At 43.6% G+C, this 21,577-nt stretch overlaps 1 protein-coding gene across 1 annotated transcript in view; it reads right to left on the minus strand.

Annotated features, from left to right (window-relative positions):
- The window catches only part of CTSD (cathepsin D), a 52,441-nt gene that overhangs the window by 17,734 nt on the left and 13,130 nt on the right, over nt 1–21,577 (minus strand). Inside the window, exons 3-4 of the mRNA XM_089520968.1 lie at nt 7,221–7,344; nt 3,368–3,486 (exon numbers count right to left, since the gene is read on the minus strand). Coding sequence (XP_089377094.1) covers nt 3,368–3,486; nt 7,221–7,344 — 243 coding nt within the window. The remainder of the gene's footprint in view (nt 1–3,367; nt 3,487–7,220; nt 7,345–21,577) is intronic.

Genomic DNA, 21,577 nt, shown 5'->3' on the forward strand with positions numbered 1-21,577 from the left:
CTACCTTTGCATCAGGTTCGGAAACTTCAATTGATCCAAAATGCTGCAGCTAGACTGATTACGGGGACAGTGAGATCTGCCCACATAACATCTGTTTTAAAATCTCTTCACTGGCTGCCAATTCGTTTCCGGTCCCAATACAAAGTGTTGGTTATTAGCTTTAAAGCCCTAAATGGCTTGGGCCCAGGTTACCTGAGGGAACGCCTCTCTCTGCATAATCCTCCCCGCACACTCAGGACAACAGGTAAATTATTACTCGGTCATCCTAAGGTGAGATTGGCGACTACCCAGCAAAGGGCTTTTACAGCTGTAGCGCCTTCTCTCTGGAATGCTTTACCAGATGAGATCCGCCTTAGTTGGAACGGTGGAAGCCTTTAAAAAGGCACTAAAAACCTACCTCTTCCTACAGCGTACCCTCCTAACTCCTTGTAATAAGTTTTTCCCCCGATTGTCTATGGTGTATATATACTGGAATCTTAATAATTGCCGAACTGTATGCTGTATGTTGTAAATATTTGATTTTAGACTGTAAGCCATTTTAATATTTCCCAAATTTTTAAATATGTCATTGCTTGTAATGTATTTATCTTACATGTTGTACACCGCTTTGATCCTGGGAAAAGCGGTCAATAAATAAACAATTTATTATTATTGTTATTGTTATTATTATGCATGAGCAGAAAAACAGGGCAGTGCAATAAGGCTTAGGAGTTAGGGAGGTCAAGCAGGAAAACATGGAGGGTATGAAGATTTCACTGCAGTATTAACTAAGCATTGAAGTTTTCCTCGGGATTTTAAAAAACATTTTGGGGATTTCCACATATTGTCTCAGAAGTTATTCTAATGGAAAAATTTCCTCATGCCATGCATATTGTAGAAACATTTTTCTTCTAAATGCAGAAATTCTTGGGAAATCATATTTTGTAAATCCTAATGGCATAATATGGAGTCGAGAAATAAGAGCACCCACAAGTAATGGAGAGTCACCCAGACTTACTTGCCCAAGTGGCCAGCTTCTACCAGCTTTTCCATTAGGCAATCGTTACAGGTGGTATAAAAACACTTGCTGGAAACTGGATAAGTATTAACCACCCATTTTAATGAGTAGTGTAGCAGGCCCCAAAAACAGCCTTAGGTATTGTCAGAGCTAACATGGCATGTTAACCTCCCTCTCAGCTATTCTCATTTCCTGGAGAAGGATCATAGTATGAGGAACCTGATGTAACAGCCTTAAACTTGGAAGAAGGGTATAACATGAGCATGATATGTACCACCTAGATCTTATGGCTCTCTCACAATCTCTCTCTCTCCAATCTAGGGATTCTCAGTCCAATTTTGTTATTTTAGATATAGGTGGGCAACTCTGGGGCCAATTTTCTGCTTTGGGACTGTTCATAATCAACCCCCCCCAAAAAACAACAACAACAACAACAACAACAACAAACCAATACACGTGAAAGCAGCCAGAACTACCTTTCTGCTGCTTTTTTTAAATGCAGTATTTAATGCTAAACAGTGAAGGGAGACACATGACCTATTTAAAGCTAATCCTGGAGTGTTTTAGCAGGAGTGATTCACCCCCTTTTTTATAAGAAAATAGTTTTTCAGGGTGTAAACACAAGGACAGTCCTTTGCCCACTCCACTTTAGTTTTAAAGCAAGCCTACTGAGAGCTCTACAACAGACTTCAGCACTGTACACTCGTCCCCCCACATTTGCTGGGGTTAGGGCCATAGGACCCCCATGAATGTGGAAAAACTGCAAATAACAAAAACACTGAGAGAATACCTCTCTAGGTCCTCCAGTGCAACTCTGGTCAACATCTGCCAGACAATAACCACAGAATTGTGCTGGATGAGCTACAAATGCCTAGTGGAGTGTTCTCTCTAGGAATATCTAGGTCCTTCGATGAGACTTTTGGTTAAAGTTGACTACAGAGTTGCGCTGGAGGATCTAGATATTCCTAGAGAGAACATATTAATAAAATCCATTAATAATCAAATTCGCAAAAGTCAAAGGCACAAATGTGGAGTAATGAGTGTAATAGATACTTTTAAAAAGTTGCAGAATCTTATAAACAAGTGGTTTTAAAATTTCTTAAGCACACAGATGTCTGCCAAGGAAGCCCTGTGCATTGCAGGAGATTCTGTGCCATGTTCCAGGATGTGCACAGAGTTAGATGGGTACTTTGCCACATTCTCTGTTGATCATTCCCTGTGGCTTCATTCTGCAGAGGTTGATCAAAAGCAGTAGGCAATTTGTCCTTTATGGAAGTTCCCTTCCACTCCTGTGACATCCTTAAGCTTTCAAAGAACATCAAGATTCCAAAGAACATTGTTATAAGTTAATTCCAATCACTGCTAAGTTTCTGGAGCAGCAAAAATACTTTCTTGGGCTTTTCTTGGCACAGCATGAAAATGTTTTTCCAAATTGGAACAACAAGAAAGAAATTTGAAATTAATTTCTCCTGCAACTAGAGAAAAAGCTACTCCAATCTACCACTTATGAAAACTTCCAAGATGGCTTTTGACCAGGGAAAATCAACTTGCTGTACACATGAATGATTAATTAAGTCAAGATCTTAAGGCAGGGGTGGGCTGTATATGGCTCCCCAGGACAGCACCTCAAGTATAAAAAAAGTTATTTTTGTAGAAATCATTTTTGCAGCACTGGAGGTAGATACTATTTCCCCCAAAAAAATTGTTTAAAGGGTTTTTTTGGTTTTTTTTTAAATATCAATTTTGTTTTGCCCTAAAATCCCCTCTAGAGGGCTTGGGAGATATATTTTGCCACATTCTGGAGCACCCCTGGGCCATTTGAGGTCCAAAAATGGCCTTTTTAAAAACTGTATGTGACTGGTCACTTTGCTTTTTAATAATAATAATAATAATAATAATAGTATTTATTTATAATCCGCCTCTCCCTGTGTTGGATCAAGGCGGGTAACAGCATATAAAAAGAGAAAACAATAAAATCAAAGGCCTTTCCCAGGCCTAAAATGACAGTCTCTAGACTAGAAGGCATGGGGGAGCAGTTAGAAACAAGGACATTTTTGTTTCTTAATTTTTCTGGTGAGGGGAGTACAACCCCCCTAAGGCCATCTAAGACATTAATGCATCCCTCAGCCACTCACAGTTGCCCACCTCTGCCTTAAGTACACAGCTTTTCAAATGGGGAGATACATGGATGACATTACAATCTTTATGTAGTCTAACAATATTGCATCTTCCCAGCACAGTAGTGAAGTTTTCCTACTATCTGCATCTTCCCAAGATTGAATTGAAGAATTTAGAGAAAGTTTTTTCCCCTTTTGCCAAGGGTCAAAGCTTTAATGGCTTGAGTAAGTAAAGTACAGATAATATACTAACCGTTACAGTATCTTGGCTGAGATATCCTGAGAGGCTCCCAGTACCATAATGGATGGCAAACTTTGTACCATTTTTCTCATATGTGCTGGATTTGGAAGAATCGTATTTGCGATGCAGCACTGAAGGTAGAAAAGAACACATATATGCATGGGTGCAATTCATTTAAATCACACATTTCTAAACATTTAAAGACAAACATTTGGGGAGACATGCAGATCTAAATATTTAAGGCAAAATAGATGTCATGAGTTGATTCAGCTCAACTCTTCAATTCATGTTTAATCTGTTTTTGTATTCATGATTTCCTTGCTAGAACCAAAACTAGTTTAGTCTTTGTGCTAAAAGAAAGAATAAGACCAACAAGGATGCAGACACACAATTTGCAATCTCTCATAAAAGCCTAGAAGCCTGGCAACAGAGAGACAGATATACAATTCATTTTATTAAGAATTCACTCATGTGATATATTTCTAGGCCAGTTCAGTAAGTCTGCAGCTCTGAAACAGAATGAACCAATATAAAAGCTCTTGCCTACTCTGACTACATGCAATGTTATGGGGTTTGGGGGTAAAAAGTGTATAAACAGAAGGTTCAGTTAGTGGAATAAGTTACCATTACTGTAATAATAATAATAGGAATTATTTACATCTTGCCCAATCACTGGGAACCTGGGCAGTTTACAACAGTGGAGATAATACAAAACAATAACAATAAACATGCAAATAAGAAAATAATATAACATAGCAATACATAGTAAATAATAATAATTGTACAGTTGGTCCTTATATGCAGATTTGCCATTCGTGGATTTGAGCATCCGCGGATGGCAAACCCAGAAGTTGTCCCCAATGGCTGTGTGCGTGCACACGCACCGCCATTGGGGACAAAAGTCCCTGGCCTCCCCTCCTCTCCTCTCCTCCCTTCCCTCCCTGCTGACTTACCTTTCCTGCCGCCATCGCCGCGGGAAAGTGTGGCAGCTCGGCCTTCTTGCCACTGCCGCGGAAAAGCCAGGTGGCGGTGGCAGTGGTGGAGGCCAAGCCTTGGCCTCCTCTTGGCCCCCAACAACATGGCCACTGGGCCCTTCCCACAGTGGTGGCGAGGAGGCCGAGCAGCCATGCCTAAGGCCTTCAAATCCTCCAGCACTGGCACTCGGCCTCCTTGATGCCTCAGCCACCACGGAAGGGCCGGATACCGGTGTTGGAGGCCAAGAGGACTCCAGCACTGCCACCCGGCCCTTCCGCGGCAGTGGTGGTGAGCAGGCCATGGCGGCGAGTACACCGGGTGACAGTGCTGGAGGCCTTGAAGGCTTCTGGCACTGCTGCGCTCCGCCTCCTTGCTGCCACTACCACCGCAGGAAAGGCCTGGCGACAAGGAGGCCGAGGCTTGGCCTCCAACACCGGCAACTGGCCTCCTTGCCGCTGCCACCAACGTGGAAGGGCCAGGTGGGGGTGGTGTCTTTCCTGCGGCAGTGAGGAGGGTGAGCAGCAGTGCCAGAAGTCTTCAAGGCCTCCCGCACTGCCACGTGGCCTCCTCACTGCCGCTGCGGAAGGGCCAGGTGGAGGTCCTGGAGGCCTCTTGGCCTCCAACACTGGTACCCAGCCCTTCCATGGCAGCGGAGGTGTTGAGGCCAGGTGGCAGTGCAGGAGGGCTTGAAGGCTTCTGGCACTGCTGCTCACCCTCCTCACTGCCACAGCCATAGGAAAGGCCCGGTGGCGGTGGTGTTGGGGGCCAAGAGGCCTCCAAGACTGCCATTGGGGCCTTCCGCGGCACCAGCAAGGAGGCCAAGGCTTGGCCTCCACCACTGCCACCCAGCTTTTCCCACAGCGGTGGCGGTGAGGAGGCCACACCGTCGCACCAGAGGCCTTCAAGGCCTCCAAGGCCTCCAGCACTGGCACCTGGCCTTTCCCACGGCGATGGTGGCACCGAAAGGTAAGCAAGAGGGAGGGAAGGGAGGAGAGGAAAGGAGGGGAGGGAGTTTTGCGCACCGCCATTGGGGACAATGGGACTTGAGCATACGCAGATTTTAGTATATGCGGTTCCGGAACAGATCCCCACGTATACCAAGGGCCCACTGTATCTTGATAACTTATGAATCCAGTTTTTGTCTCAAAATTTTAATTCATGCCTTGCTGTTTCCTCAATATGTGTACTTTTGAATTTCCCACAATAACAACAGTTTTGTTTAAGTAAGCCAATCCAGTTAAATCAAGGGTGGCTATCATCTGGAATACATGCATCCCACCCATTTTTGCAGCCCTTAAGATTCCCCCCAATGGGGTAAAAATAACAAGAAGGAAGAACATCTAACTCCTAGAATCTTCCAGCTATGACGATTCTCTCTCAAACATGGCATATCCCTTCTTGGTCTTGTGCCACCCCACCCCTGCAAGACAAATTGTGTGTCTGCATCCTTGTTGTTTCTGTGAAATCAGCAGTAGACTACCAGCCATGATTGGCTTCAGGTGGCCCCTAATGGGGAGGGGCTTAGTCTTCAGAATGTGCCAACTCTTAAATTAACTTAAGCTGTCTACAATGCCTAGTGGAAGTAGTCTTTATAGCCCCCTGTGTGGTTTGATATTTACAAAACCTAGCTCAGCAGTGGAGTGCCTCCAGCAGAAACAAACTCTGTCCATTATGAGGGCCATCTGTTGGCAAATATCAATTTTTTTAAAAAAAATCTTTTGAACCAGTGATGCTTCTTGAGTAGGGCAAAATGACTACCAGCATGCAGCTCTTTGCCTGGAAGCATTAACACGGAATGCTTTCTAAAAGTGTTCTAACATATGGGGAATTAAGTGGAGAGATCCAATTTGGCTCCTAAATTGGATTTGGAAAGAGTATTTTGAGATTCAAGTGCACCTGGCAGGTTCTTTTCTCAAGGGTGCTCAGGACCTGAGAGGCTAGGCTGAGTTCTCATAGTTCTGAAGAGAGTTGGAAGTCGTTTGAGAGGCTTCACTACCCATAGTGTCAACAGTTCATTTTGTCAAAGAGGTTTTGAAACTCTACAGCTCCAAAGTCAGGTGGGTATACCAAACCAAAAGTCTAACACTATCTTTCAAACCAACTTTAGTTCTCTGACAAAACTATTATCTGCCTTCACCCAAAGGCAATGAAGGCAAATTTAAGTCACAGATCCATTAATCTGCTGCTTACTTTGTTTTTATTGTATACTAATTAGTATTGTTTTAGAGATATTTTAATAATATAATGTTAGATTGTACGCCATTTGGCAGGTTTTTCTTCTTTTTCTCTTTTTATTTCACCATTACTATGTAAAGCGCTGTGCAAACTTTACAGCGCTCTATAAATAAATGTTAATAATAATAATAATTCATCATGCTTGGAAAGCTACAAAGAGAACACTAGATTTTATTGCTTTAATGTAGTCATAGCACATGTGCTTGTAATGCAACAAATATGGAAGATAGCTTCCCTCTACCCCAGTTTTAAAATCATTTTGCCTATTCAGAAATGTGTATTAATTTAATGTTTTGCATAATCCTCATCACTTACAACCATTATGAGTTTTTGTGCATAGATTTGTTTGGAAGCAATATTCATAATCATTTATGGCGGGGTTCCAATGTGCTTAAAGACTTAATATCAGTGGAGCCTGCCCTTGTGATGTACTAAATTCTAAAGACTATAGCTTTATTCAAGACTAGCTACAACCTGGTATCTTCCAGATATATGACTCCTATCATTCCAAGCCAATGGTCAGAGATTCTATGGCTTACTGCATGCAAAAAGAATACAGACTGCAGTAGATGAACAAAATATGATACTAAGGTGAGGCACTGGTATGTAAAGTTGATCACATGTGAAGTTCTAAAGAACAAGAAAAGATACTTACTGCAAGCAATATCCAGCAAGCGACAGTGAACAGAGGGCACCCAGAGATTGGATGACCCAGTATCAAAGACTACAGTAAACGTCTGTGCTGGTGTTCCAATGCCAATTTCCCCATAATACTGTGCCTGAAAAAGAGAGACAGAATGATGGGCAGGTAAGTACTCTGCCAGAAAATGATGACAGCATGAAGTCTACACAGAACCAAAAGTGCATAGCTTCCATGTCACTTTACTCATGTAATCTCATTCCAGAGATAAAACAAGGGCTACTAGGAAAGAGATCATTGTCACCCAAGAAGTAAGTACAGAATTGTGATAAACCAATGTATACCTCAAAAGTAAGAAGTAAAGTTTCACACGTACCTATAGAATACCAGTGACATCAGGATATATAGTGGTTTAGACTGTCTAATTAGACTGGGTTCAAATCCCCATTCATCCATGAAGCTCACTGGGTGATGATAAACCAGTTACTTTCTCTCTGCCTGAGTTACTTCTGATGTATTTTTGTTAGGCAAAAATGTGACCAGGGTATAGAAGAAGCCCGTGCACTATGTCTTAAGCTTCATGAATGAAAGGTTGGATATAAAAAAAGCAAAAGAAATCTGAAAGCCCAACTGGCACCAATGCTAGCTTTATTTAGGTGCCAAATCAAAACATAGCTATTCACTAAAGCCTCGGGGGCCTAAATGATCCATTCCAAAACATTGATGCACATGGTTTTCAGTTGTTTTAACCTTGTTATTTTTTTTTTTAACTTATTGACTTACGTAATAGTTTTTAGTAATTTAGTATTTAAATTGGCCAGAATCCTCTATCACTGTGTATGTTATATATATACAGTAGAGGTCCTAAGAAATCCTATTAGTGAACTGCGAAATGCATAATGGGACACTGGCAAGTGTCCTAATGCAAGTCAGGCTATACCAGTACATATCAGCACTCCACAGCCAATATCTCAATGTGTTTCAGGACCTATGTATAACAGGGCTTGGTCCCAAACTGCATTGGTCACGTTCCTGGCTCCCCTATTATTATCAACCTTTATTTATGAAGTGCTGTAAATTTACACAGCGCTGTACATACAACTATTTAGTTAGACGGTTCCCTGCCCGCAGGTTTACAATCTAAAAAGACACGACACAAAAGGAGAAGGGAGAGGTGGTGGGGAAGGGGATCAGGTCCAGCAGTTCTTCTCTACCTCCAAGGCCTGAACCAAGGCAGATGGAATGGAGGAAGGGCTTGGGTTCTTAATGGATGGTCAAAAGAAGAAGGGAATGACAATAGGGAAGGGGGAAAGTCCAGCTCATCACCTCTCTCACATAGGCCTCTCTCCCCCTCAAGATGGTGGTTGGAAGGAGGGCTCTTTGTCTTTGCAGGTGAGGCCTGTTGTTGCTGGCCTGCCTCTCTCCCCCTCAAGATGGTAATATAACAGCAACCCTTTACTGGATGCAAAACTGCCCAATTCTAATCCCAAAGATGTAAATCCTCAACAGCATTCCAGCCATTATTTTTATTATTTTAAATGTTTAAGATCCATTAAAATTGATTTTAGCCACCCTGACGTTTCACGATTGGCTGAGATATAGTTTAGTAAGTAAGCTGATTCTTTCAAAATGAAAGTGCCATTTATAGAAAGACACCATAAAAGTTAGCATATAAACTAGGAAAGACACTGCAAAAGCATCAGAATATGAGGGAATTTGCATAGACACAAGCCTGTTCATTTACTGCTGGCTTCCATGTGGCCTGCTTCTGACTTTATCTGTTCCACTCTGTGAACCAGAGAGGGAGAGGTAAGTGATTGAAAGCTGTCTCATGCCTCCTTTGCTCCTCTTCAAAATCAACCTTAAAACCATTTATTTGGATCTTCTTGTAGTGTTCTGAGGTCAAAATTTGCTCCTCAAAAACAAGCCTTTGGAGAACATCAAAAAAATAAGCGTGGAAAGATTCTGATGTTAGTTCTCATAGACTTGGAAACTGAAGTATCCATCATTGTGTTGAACAGGACATATTGGAAGGAAAGGGGCTTAATTTTTTTACTTTCCTAGTGCTATATAGACCTTCAGCCTCCTTATTGCAGTCTTACTGACACAGGACTAAGTCTGATCGCTTACTACCACTGATCTTGGACAGCAACAACCAAGCATATACCTATCTGTCATAGCTTCAATTTGGGTTCTGTTTCTTGGCCACCAATACAACGTATAGCAAAATGCTGGCATTAATATTACACTAGTTGGACAAATGGTGATTAACAATGTTTTTAAAAATAGCAAGAACAAGAAGATTCGACTTAATATACAATCCTCACACTTCTGATGGTTTCTACATTACAATGTATTGGGGATCCTGATTTCAAAAAAGAGGATGTGTGTGTGTAAGGGGGGTTGTAAGTGTACATGTGGTTCCTTGTGAAGACTGAATTCAGACTAAAAACACAGAACAGTGAACAGTGTTGCCAACAAGCCTCGAAGATAATTCCCGAAAATGTTTGTCCAAAACCCGCTGAATCCCCCCACATCACACAGAATATTCAGTCACAATTCCCGGAAAATTCCCATAATGTTAAAATGGCAGATGTTTTGCAAATAAACGTAAACATAATTGAATAAAAATAATTGTAACTTATTTCAACTCTCAAAATCACCACTGAACCAAACAAAGAATGTTTCAGTCCTTTTAAGATATTTATTTTGACATGAAGGGGGTTCAGGAAGCTTTGTGCCAAATAGAAATGTGTTAGGCTGCAACCGCACTGCAGAAATAAATCCAGTTTGACACCCTTTTAATTGCCATGGCTCAGTGCTAGGGAATCCTGGGAATTCTAGTTTTCAGAGACATTTAACCTTCTCTCTCAGCAAACTCTGGTGTGACAACAAACTACAGTTCCCAGGATTTCATAGCACTGGGCCATGGCAGTAAAAACAGTATGAAATTGGATTGTCTCTGGAGTCTGGAGTGAAGATGCAGCCTGAGTTGGGTCCAAGACACACTGCAGAAATAATCCAGTTTGAGACTGCTTTAACTGCCCTGGCTCAGTGCTAGAGAACCCTGGGAATTGTAGTTTTGTGAGAAAGAGCTCTGGTGCCACAATGAACTACAATTCCCATGCATCTGAGGAAATACGCTTAAGTCTAGGAAAGCTCATGCTGCCAACTTTTCTTTCAGTGAGACTCAAAGGTGCTACAAGATCTCTCTATCATCATCACCATTATTATTATCATTATTAAGTCCAAATGCAGCTGAAGAACTGGACTTAAATTGGCAACACTGATATCCTGTAGACTCATTCTCTGGGGCTGTGATATGGAAGCGTGCAGGCAATTCCCTTGTTCAACCAGGGGATCCTGGGAATTGTAGTTTGTTGTGACATGTTGAGACTCTGCTTTTACCGGCAGCCAGGGCTCCATGCATGAAATTCTGGGCTTGGTGGTTTGTTGTGCCCAGAATCCCATCATTGCAGGGAGCCTTGCAGTTAGAAGCAGTGCCAAACTGGATTATTTCTGCAGTATGGATGGCAATGGAAAAGAGAACGAAAAAGAGAGCCACAAAACAAAATTCTGGGAAGACAGGGCAGGGATGCCAACTTACCAGGTGCTCTGCCCATACTCAGAGGCATATTTAATCACTAACACACACACACACACACACACAGAGAGACATCACATTTACATCACACAACCCAAATGGTCCTCACAGTACAACAACGCCCCTGAGAGGTAGGCTTGGGGCACTCTGCCCAAGCTCAGGAATTCAGAAATTCAAATGTCACTCTCAGGCACACACAGAAGTCCACAACATCAAGCCATGATACCATGATCAAGTATTGCCTTTGTGTGCCTTAAAACTTATTTCTGACTTGGAAATCCAAGGCAATTGGGATTAAGCCAGCCAAGATCCCTCACTCCCTGCCTCTCTCCAGCACTGCAGCCACTTTGCTTTGCCCCTGGAGGCTGAGAATGCCTGAGGGGGGGGGGCAATCACTGTCCTCTCTCTGATTGGCTGAACTGTTGGATGTTTATCACACTATACTCTTAAAGTGCTACTATTCCACTTTGACTCCTCTAGCTGCCTCCTGTTGCATTCTGGGAATGGCAGTATTAAGGAGGGGTATTTAGAATTCTCAGGGAGAGAACTTCTGTGCCTGAGAATTCTGAATACCCCTCCTTAAAACTGCCAATCCCAGAATGCAACAGGAGGCAGCTAGAGGAGTCAAAGTGGAATAGTAGCACTTTAAGAGTATAGTGTGATAAACATCTTAGTGTGAATGTGATTCCTCCAAACAGTTGGGGTTGGTTGGGCTTGCTCCGTCCTGGCTCTCAGAGGGAATCATTGAGAGAGAGAGAGAGAGAGAAAGAGAGAGAGAGAGAGAGAGAGTTTTTTCTCCAGCCCTCTTGGCTGAAAACTCTTACACTCCAAAGGGTTGGTTGCTCTGCAGCAGTCTGGAGCTGAAATGGGCCAGAGTCGCGGAAAAGGCAATGAAATAGAGCCAGGCGTGAAAATCACACGAAAAGCTCTGAAAAGTCGCTGTTTTCGTGTGAAAGTCGCGAAATTGGCAACACTGACGGTGAATCAAATTTCATTCCAGCATCCCAGGATTCATTGTTTACACTTACAAATTTCCATGCAACCCCCTATTCTGTTTATAATGAGAGTTAAACAATGCTCAAATTCTATTTTGCTTGCCAACAAATTATCAAGGGCTGGAAGGGAGTGGGAAGACAAAGGCTTGCAACACCAGAGAAGCACTTCCGAGGTCTTCAGTCACAAGCCTGCACCTGCCAGTGGGTGATAAGAAGGCACTCCAAAGCAGTAATGAGTGGCACAGCTGCTGGGATGCTATTTCTCATTTTGGCCAACAGCTCTTGCCTTGCCCCACTGCACACTCAAGGTGGAAGGGATGTTTCTCTCTTGAACAAGCTACCTAGACATTCTTCCCTATGGGAAGAGCATGCTTACACAAGCAGCAGCACTGGTTCTTTGTTTTTAAGTGCTATGTTTGCATTTCCTGGTCCACCTACAGCTTGCTGAAATTATAGGTAATGGTGCTCCTTCCTATATCTTTGGTATCTCAAATTAAAAACCATTATCTTATTAGAGCAGGGTGTGTTTTTGTCCAGGTACTTGTACAGCACAGAAGAAAAGCCAATGATACTGCATGTTACACATAAATACTGGGGCAGCAATGAGAAAACAAACTTGTAATTAACCAGGAATGACATTCATTTTTTACTAAGGTGATTGACATTTACAAGGGCCAGTGCTTTATGCAAAGGCTACTATGTGAGGATAGGGGGAAAAATTATAAGGCGTGAAGTCCTGAGCCTAAAAGAACACTGCCTTCTGTTCTTGCCCATGCTCTTTTTTAAAAAAAATTAAATCTGAGACTTTACGAAGACATTTAAGGAAAAGCAAAAGAGAGCAGCCACTGCTGTTCATGTTTCTCAGTAGGCTCTTTGGCACAAAGCAATGCATTTGATGTAGCAAGAGCAAGCAAGTACATTTCTATCAGTGCACTTAAGCACTCCCTAAGCAGTTTACAAATTGTAAGCTAATTGCCCCCAACAATCTGGGTACTCATTTTAGTGATCTTGGAAGGATGCAAACCTGAGTTGAGCTTCAGCCTTTTTGCTAGTATTGAACTCGCACACTCACAACCTTATGGTTTGTGAGTGAGTGGCTGCAGTACAGGCATTTAACCACTGTGCCACCAGGGCTGGTACAGCTTGCCTATACATTTTGGAACACTCACCAGGCTGTTCTAAGTGCCCAAACTATGAAAAGGTTCTCATTCCAGAAAGTAGTATGTGTTGCCTTCTTACCTTCACTTCCTCTGTTCTTATTCATGTGCATGCTTAAATGTCCAACTTAGGGCAGTATTGATTATTGTTGTTGTTGCGTGCCTTCAAGTCATTTCTGACTTATGGTGACCCTAAAGTGAGTCCATCACAGAGTATTCTTGGCAAAATTTGTTCGGGATGGGGGTTGTCTTTGCCTTCCTCTGAGGCTGAGAGAGTGTGAGTTGCTCAAAGTCACCTAATGGGTTCAGTTGCTGAGAGGAGATTTGAACATTGGTCTCCATAGTCAAACCACACCACCACACTGGTTCTTGATCGATATTTCCTTAGGGACGAATACTCTTCCCTTCACTAGCAAATACTTGCAGATCTTCCCCATTAGAAATAGATGCTGTGAACCACTTGGGGTTCAAAGGCACATATGGGCTCAAACTGAAATGCTGCAGCTGAAAGACAAGCAGCAAATTCTACTCTTTTATGCCAGAGAAGAGAAACATGAAGCCCCCCACATGTTGATGGACTGCAACTCCTATCACCCCTCCATAGTTAATATTGCTTTTTGAGATCATAATTGCTCAATCCAGATGAAAAGTGTTGAAGATACAGAAGTCACAAGTACCTCCCCACAAAAGAAAGTTGTGGCTATCCAAACAGTGAACAGAGACAATTCATGCACTTGAATCATGCATCTTCTTTCTCATGCTTCATCTGTATGTGAAATTTTATTGTAATAAACAATTGGTCAATCCAAATTTTAATTGTGGCTATCACCTAAAAACAATTAAGTATGTTTTCACTCTAAGACTCTAAGAGCATACAGCTCTAAAATCAGTCTGGTATGTGGGAAAACATCGCACATCTGTTGGTAGAGCCAGACCAGTTCAATTAAAGTCCCAAACCCACATCAAAATATGGACACTGGATCCTCCCATTGACTATAATTGAAAATACCAAAACAGAAGATAATTTTTCTTCTTTTTAGTCAGAACTTGATTAAATTGGCAAGCTTATGGTTCTACAGAAGGGGATGATGTATACCGAATTGCACCCAGATGCAGGAATCTGATGCTAATTGGCTTTAAAGGTGTTTTTTTTAAAGACAGAACTGCCAATATTTAAAAAAATATTTCTGACTGATTTAGTAGAAGTTGACAAGTTGCCTCTTCAAGGATTTATCAAAAGTACCAAATTTCAGATAGTCAGGTAGTAGAATTTTTGTACAAGAGTCATCATTCCATTTGAAGGATATCCAATAATAATAATAATAATAATAATAATAAAACTTTATTTGTATACCGCCCTTCTAAAAACCAGGGCGGTGAACAACAAAAAGGACATATTCAACGCCTCTATTTTTCAGGGGACCATTACTATAAATATAAATAGCATGAACAGGATTACAAACAACAGTCTTGGTGGATCATGTGATAGGAGAACTATAAAATATGTGTGTACATTTATTTATGTATATATGGTATGTGTGGTGTGGGTGTGCACACACTTAAGCGAGAGAACAATTTATCACAATCTGATGAAAATGTGCACTAGACTGTCAATTGAAGGAGCCGATCACTGCCATAAAATTATATGCAAAAATAATGTGCTTGCTGTAGTTAAGACTTTTTAAATATTAGCAAACCTACTGAGCATTCATTTGACCACTGCAAATAAAGCCATAGGTCTCCCCCGCCCATTTCTGATTCTGTCCCCAACTCTGTTTTGCTTGTAAGTTTAAGCTGTCAACACTAGGGCATGTCAAACCCTGAACATGAATCCTACAATTAGACGGGAAAGAGAACATAAAAGCAATGAACTTCATATCTGGATGGTTTACTTATCAAGATAAGAAATCCACCTGCTTTTTCCCATCCTACAGAAGTCAGACCATTGTGTAACAGGTACATCATGATATATTACAAAGAAAAATGGAATAAAGCCAAGACAGGTATGGAGATGTTACAAAACCAAATGAGATAGGATCAGATTAAGGTTCTTTTTAAACTGGTATTAAATATAATGCTGACTCAGAAATATCCCTGTCATGCAAATTGCAAGGAGGAGGTCTTTGTGGGTGTAGCAGCAGCAGGGCTAGAACGCTACAGCTTTGGGATAAAAGAGAGGTTGTCTCAGGTGTTGCATAAATCGAGGAGGAGGAGGAGGGGGGGCATAAAAGCATCAGTAACAAATTTTTGCTCAGGTGAATGACTGTGGAGGTGGGCTTGGTGTGGCAGACAGAAAGTTTCCAGCCGACTTCAGCAGCATTGCCAAAGTTTCTAATTTAGCAACTACAGCAGTTCTTTCAAAGATCTTAAAGACGCCAAGCTTGCAATAAGCAAGATTAATGCTTCATCTTTCCTTCCTCTTTGGTCATTTTTGAAAGGAGAAATGTTTGCTAAAATGACAAGACAAAATTTTAATATGGTACAAGAGGGGTAAGACTAGGGTTGCCATAGTGCCGGACCTCGAAACCGGGAAAATGTAGGACAATATTTTCAAATGTAGGACACACAAAAAGTGTGTCCTACATTTGAAAATTCTCTCCTACATTTTACCGCGATCGCAGCGGGGAGCGGAGGCCAAGCGGCAAGGGAAAGCCTCCACTTAAGGAGGCTTTCCCTCCCCGCCTGGGCCCCGCCACGATCGGAGGCCAGGATCGGGGCCTCTCCTCGTTCCTGGGACCCTCAGGGACCAGGAAGGAGGGGAGGAGGCCGGCGGCGATCGCCCCGGCCTCGCCTCCTTCTTGGCCCCGGCTGGGACCAGGAAGGAGGGGAGGAGGCCGGCGGCGATCGCCCCGGCCTCGGCTCCTTCTTGGCCCCGGCAGGGACCAGGAAGGAGGGGAGGAGGCCGGCGGCGATCGCCCCGGCCTCGGCTCCTTCTTGGCCCCGGCAGGGACCAGGAAGGAGGGGAGGAGGCCGGCGGCGATCGCCCCGGCCTCGGCTCCTTCTTGGCCCCGGCTGGGACCAGGAAGGAGGGGAGGAGGCCGGCGGCGATCGCCCCGGCCTCGCCTCCTTCTTGGCCCCGGCTGGGACCAGGAAGGAGGGGAGGAGGCCGGCGGCGATCGCCCCGGCCTCGCCTCCTTCTTGGCCCCGGCTGGGACCAGGAAGGAGGGGAGGAGGCCGGCGGCGATCGCCCCGGCCTCGGCTCCTTCTTGGCCCCGGCAGGGACCAGGAAGGAGGGGAGGAGGCCGGCGGCGATCGCCCCGGCCTCGCCTCATTCTTGGCCCCCGCAGGGACCAGGAAGGAGGGGAGGAGGCCGGCGGCGATCGCCCCGGCCTCGCCCCAGGCCTCAGAAAGGCCTTGGAGCCGCCGCGGCGGCGGAGGTGGCCGCGGTGGGCGGGGCCGTCCCGGTTTGGGCGCCAAACCGGACTGGGACCGGGATGGCACCGCCCAAACCGGGATTGTCCCGCCGGGGGGCGGGATATGGCAACCCTAGTTAAGACCCAACTGATTGATCCTGGCAGGAGTAGGATCTGTTATTAGTAATCGTTATTATTAAAGGAATTGTCAGGGTGAGGCCAAGTAATACAAAATACTTCACATTCACAGTGGTATTGTGCTTGTGCTGTGTGTAGTTTTTAATTGTTTTACTCATCCCCTCTCCCCCCTTTCTCAACTCTGGGCAGCTTACAAAATAACATGCAGAAAAGTCATTTTCTTGTGAAACAATCTGCTCCCAGAAGTCTGTTGCAATAAAAAGTCACCTGGAAGACAACACAGAGGAACTAGGCCAGCTTTCCCTGAGAAGGGATTTCTAGAGCCTTGTAGCAGTGGGTGTGGCAGCCCATCTGGCTAAAGGTGTATTTCCCTTGATATTAGTACTGTATTCCAGAAAATCCATGGGTGTACCTTGCCTTAGAAACTAATGCAAACTCTTTAACACCTAAGATTTGAAATGACACTACCTAAAATGACAAATGAACACTATCTTCCCATATGATGCCCTATTAATCCCTTGCTTGCAAGATTGTGTTTTTATAGAGGGCATTTCGCCATGTATGTTTCTAATACAGTGGGCCCTTTGTATCTTCTAGAGTTTGGTCCCAAGACCTCCCTGTGGATACCAAAATCCATGGATGGTCAAGCCCCATTAAATGCAATGGGTAGTAAAATGGTGTCCTTCACGTAAAATTGTAAAATCAAGGTTTGCTTTTTGGAATATGTATATTGCACATTTGCAAACTGTCAGTGGTTAAATTCACAGATAAAATATCAATGATATGGAATGACAACTGTACATACTCTTTGCCCCAAGCTGGTCAGACGTGTACCTTGAAGAGTTCAGCCAACCAAGTTAGGTGGCCATTTTCTGCCTATCTAAGAAAGGAGACCTTGTAACACAGCGATCGTTATTCTCTGCATCAACATATGAACAGCACCACCAAGCACACTGCAGTTCACAACATTAGAGCCAACAGGGAAAGTCTGCACTGTCATTACTAATTTAAAATGCAGAGCTTAGACAAGTTAGTTTTGGGCTATGGTTCTCAGAATCTGCCAGGAAATTATGGATTTCTGGGAGTTATAAAGTGGGCCCTTGGTATCTGCTGGGGTTGGGTTCCAGGACTCCCCATGGATACCAGAATCCATGGATGCACAAGTCCCAATAACTACAGTGGCATAATAAAATGGTGTCCCTTATACCAAATGGCAAAATCAAGGTTTGCTTTCTAGAGTTTATATCTTTTAAAAAATATTTCTAAGCTATAGATAGTTAAATCCATAGATAAAGAATCCATGGATATGGAGGGCTGACTATAGTTTCCAAAAGTAACAGTTCCAAGCTTTGGTGAAAATGCTGTTGCCTCTCAGAGCTCTGGAAAGGAAAGCAGAATGGCACCACATAGCACTAACTGTGCAATCCACAGCTGGACGCTTGCCTGGTGTTCAGGAAGCTAACCAAGGAAATATTATGTTCTGAAAGCAGGAGTGAAGTACATGTATCCAGCTGAATGCAGGCAAAAACCTGTGCCTCAGTTATCAAAAGTATGGGGAAGCTATTTTACCATGGCAAAGTTTCATTGTATTCTAAGTAGTCCTGACATGAATATTGCAAACAGGAAGTTAAAATCTTTTGAAAACTCAAAATGTACCTTACTCTCTGCAGTATTTTTCCACCTCTTATCTCGCCTCCAGTGTACATACCCGCAAAGGAGCCAGTCATAATAACTACAGCCCACTTGCATTACTGACATCTTTCAGAACATAACTAAACAAAGAGTAAGCAACAAGTGGGACCTGTAACAAAATGCTGAAGTGTGGAATGCCTCTGGGCAGTGTTTTGGATCTTCTGTTCTGCTCCTTACAAAGAGTTCTCCATTCATTCATCTCAATAACAGTAACCACTGTGTACTCATTCCTCATTTGGCTATTTTGGGAGCAATACCTTTTCTAGGTTTTTAGTTTTGCACTGGTCACAGATAGGGTTGCCCTAAGTCAGGACCTCCAAACCGGGACAAATGTAGGACAACATTTTCAAATGTAGGACACTTTTTTTAAATGGAGGACACACGAAAAAATTTGATGGTTTTTTAAAAATGTTAATATAAATGCATGTTTCTTAGGCATGATCAAAATGGAGGAGGACAAGCCTAGACCGAGGACTCAGGCTCCTCTGAGGGGCTTGTGTGCTCAGCCCAGGCCTGCCCTCTGAGGCCACGGAGGACAAGCCTAGACTGAGGACACAGGCTCCTCTGAGGGGCTTGTGTGCTCGGCCCAGGCCTGTCCTCCAAGGCCACTCTCCTCTTCCCGGACCTCCCCTTTCCTCCAAAGGGCTCTTTGGAGCTCTTTGAAGGGAAGGGAAGGGAGACAGGAAAGGAGAGGAGAAACCTGGGCACTAGCCTGGTCCTGCTCTTCCCAGACCTCCTCTTTCCTCCAAAGGGTTCTTTTTGGAGCCCTTTGAAGGGAAGGGAAGGGAGCAGGGAAAGCGAGGACTCAGCGGCTGTGGAGGACAGCCCCAGGCCTCTCCTCGGCGGCTTCATTAGGCCAAAGGGAGCCTACAGAAAACGCAGCTGCCGAAGAGAAGCCTGACCCAAGCAGGGAAGGTAAGTAGGGAACTAGGGAGGGAGGGAGAGAAGGAGGAGGCAAGGCGAGGGACTTTTGTCCCCAATCCGACGTCCCATGCTTCTTCACCTCTTCACCGAGACTCTACTGTACACAGAAAGTGCACTTTGGGGGGGGGAACCTTTGAAAATGGGCACCCACCACCTCCACCTCCTCCTCTTTCCCCCTCCTCCTCCTCCTTGCTATGCACTAAGAAAGGGCGCTTTCCCCTCCCCCTGGCTGGCCCAGAGACTCACTCCTCCTCCTCCTCGGGTCCACCTCCTCCTTGAGGCTGGCCAATGGCAGAGTGGGGCTAGAAACAGCTCCGCCCCAGCTGCTCTGCCATTGGCCAGCCAGCCTCAAGGGGACGAGTGTTCCCTTTAGGCGCGATGGCTGCCGGTCGGGGCCCAAACCCGGGTTTAGAGTGAACCGGACCGTGACCATGCCAGTACCCCCAAAACCGTTACAATCACGGGCGCAGCCGGGTTATGGCATCCCTAGTTAAAGATTGCTAAAGTGAAATACTCTCCAGGGACACATTCAGGGCCATGCCATCCACACAAAACCCCCTCCTGAATACAGATCTGCACCTTTTTTGTACCTGCAGTTCTATGAGAAGGCTGCTTAACTAGACAACTGACTTTGCAAATCCCCTCTCCAACCGAGTCCCCTATCCTCAGAAAAAAGACACAGTGTGTATCCAGACAAGAACCTTATTGTAGAATTTCCCCCACCTATGTCAGGGACCCAGATGACTTCAGCTTCTACAGTTTATCTATTTCCTTTGTATGCTGCCTTTTCTTTTTTCCTTTAATTTTTTATTTAAACCAACCAACATTTGACAGCAAAATTAACAAAAACAAAGAATACATAGCAATAGCCACATTAATGTTAGTACAGTCGGCCCTTCTTATACACGGATTTTTTTTACACAGATTTAAGCATACACGGTTTGAAAATTTCCAAAAAAGTATAAATTTACCTTGATGTTCCATTTTTTATTAGGGACACCATTTTGCTATGTCATTATACTTAATGGGACTTGAGCATACACGGATTTTGTTATACATGGGGGATCTTGGAACCAAACTCCAGCGTATAACAAGGATCCACTGTAACAGCAACCTTAGTTACAAAACAATAAAATGAATTCCTAAACCTGTACCGCTTGGATATAACCTTAGTTCCATTATATCTGCATGTCACCTTTTCCAAATATTTGGACCTAAGGCAGCTTTCGGACAGTCAATTAAACTTTTACAATTCTTTTTTAAAAAAACCTAAACAATTAGAACTACTTCTATATTTTTATTTTTCTTACTATAAAGACTCCATTAAAGAGGAAGAACTGAACAATGCCTCTGAACAGGAACATGATCTGGAAGCTGTCACATGAGAAGTCCATCCCCTTACAAGGCCTACAAAAGCTATAAATTTTTGTGTTTTACCCATCAGAAAGGGAGGGCTTACCAACAAGCTACTGTTTACACATTTATCATGCCAGAGTCCCTCTTCCAAGGTATATGTCTCATTGTTTGATTTCAAAGAGATAGCACCCCTTCCACAGACAAAGCTGTAAACCTCTGCCCTTATCTGCCTAGGGAACAAGGGCAGATGAGACTTTTGATAACCCAGCCAAATACAGTGCTTGCTGAGCAGAGGGCACTCCAGAGTTTGTTTGTATAAGTGTGTGTCTGCATGCATGAACACATAAAGCAAGGTTGGGAAGGTTAAGTCTCACTAACCCCCCCCCCTTTTTTTTTTTTGCAAGAACATGTGCTTCTATCTTCTGGGAATGGAGAAGCAGATGGAAAGCCCAACACCTCAAATGCAAAACATATTCACAAACATGCTGGTTTTGGCACTGCTACCAAGACAGAGATGGAAGGAGTATAAGAGAGTAGTGTTAAACACTAAACATTGATCTTTTAGGAGGACTCTATGCTTTTGCAGGACACGGTCAACCCTTTGCAAATCATAAAAATGACTGTTTTCATTTTCAGAGTCAAGGTTGGGCAAAGTGTGGCCCTCTATCTGCTGCTGCACTGCATCTCCCATCACTCTTAGTCAATGGTGATGGATGATGCAAATCACAGCTGGAGAAAAATGACTCAGAGTTTGATCCTGAAGCCATATGGCACGGTGGATTTATGGTATCAGGAGATGCAGGTCAGCAACATTTGGAGGGCTACACTTTGCTCACCACTGTTTTGCTATGGTAAATTTGCTATGCCAGTAATGTTTCAGAACTAGTCAACCAGTGCCAGCATTTTTGCACAATCAGGGTCCAAAATCATGATAAGAAATTCACCAGCATGTTGAACTGGATGAAAACAGCAGTTTAACATTTTTTTAAAAAAGCAATGTGTTTAGTTTATTTATTCTACCAGTGTTTCCTTAAGCACGCCCATTCTTTACAAAACAATACAGTGCAAAGACAACATATTAATGAGTTCTCCTTGCTCTGACCCTAAAAATAGGTGGTTTTCTCTACTTAACTGAAAGTAAAGCCAGTCTCTT

This window comes from Sceloporus occidentalis, unplaced genomic scaffold (genome assembly GCF_023333645.1).
Source record: "Sceloporus occidentalis isolate IW3139 unplaced genomic scaffold, rSceOcc1.0.p SCAF_4, whole genome shotgun sequence".
NCBI lineage: Eukaryota > Metazoa > Chordata > Lepidosauria > Squamata > Phrynosomatidae > Sceloporus > Sceloporus occidentalis.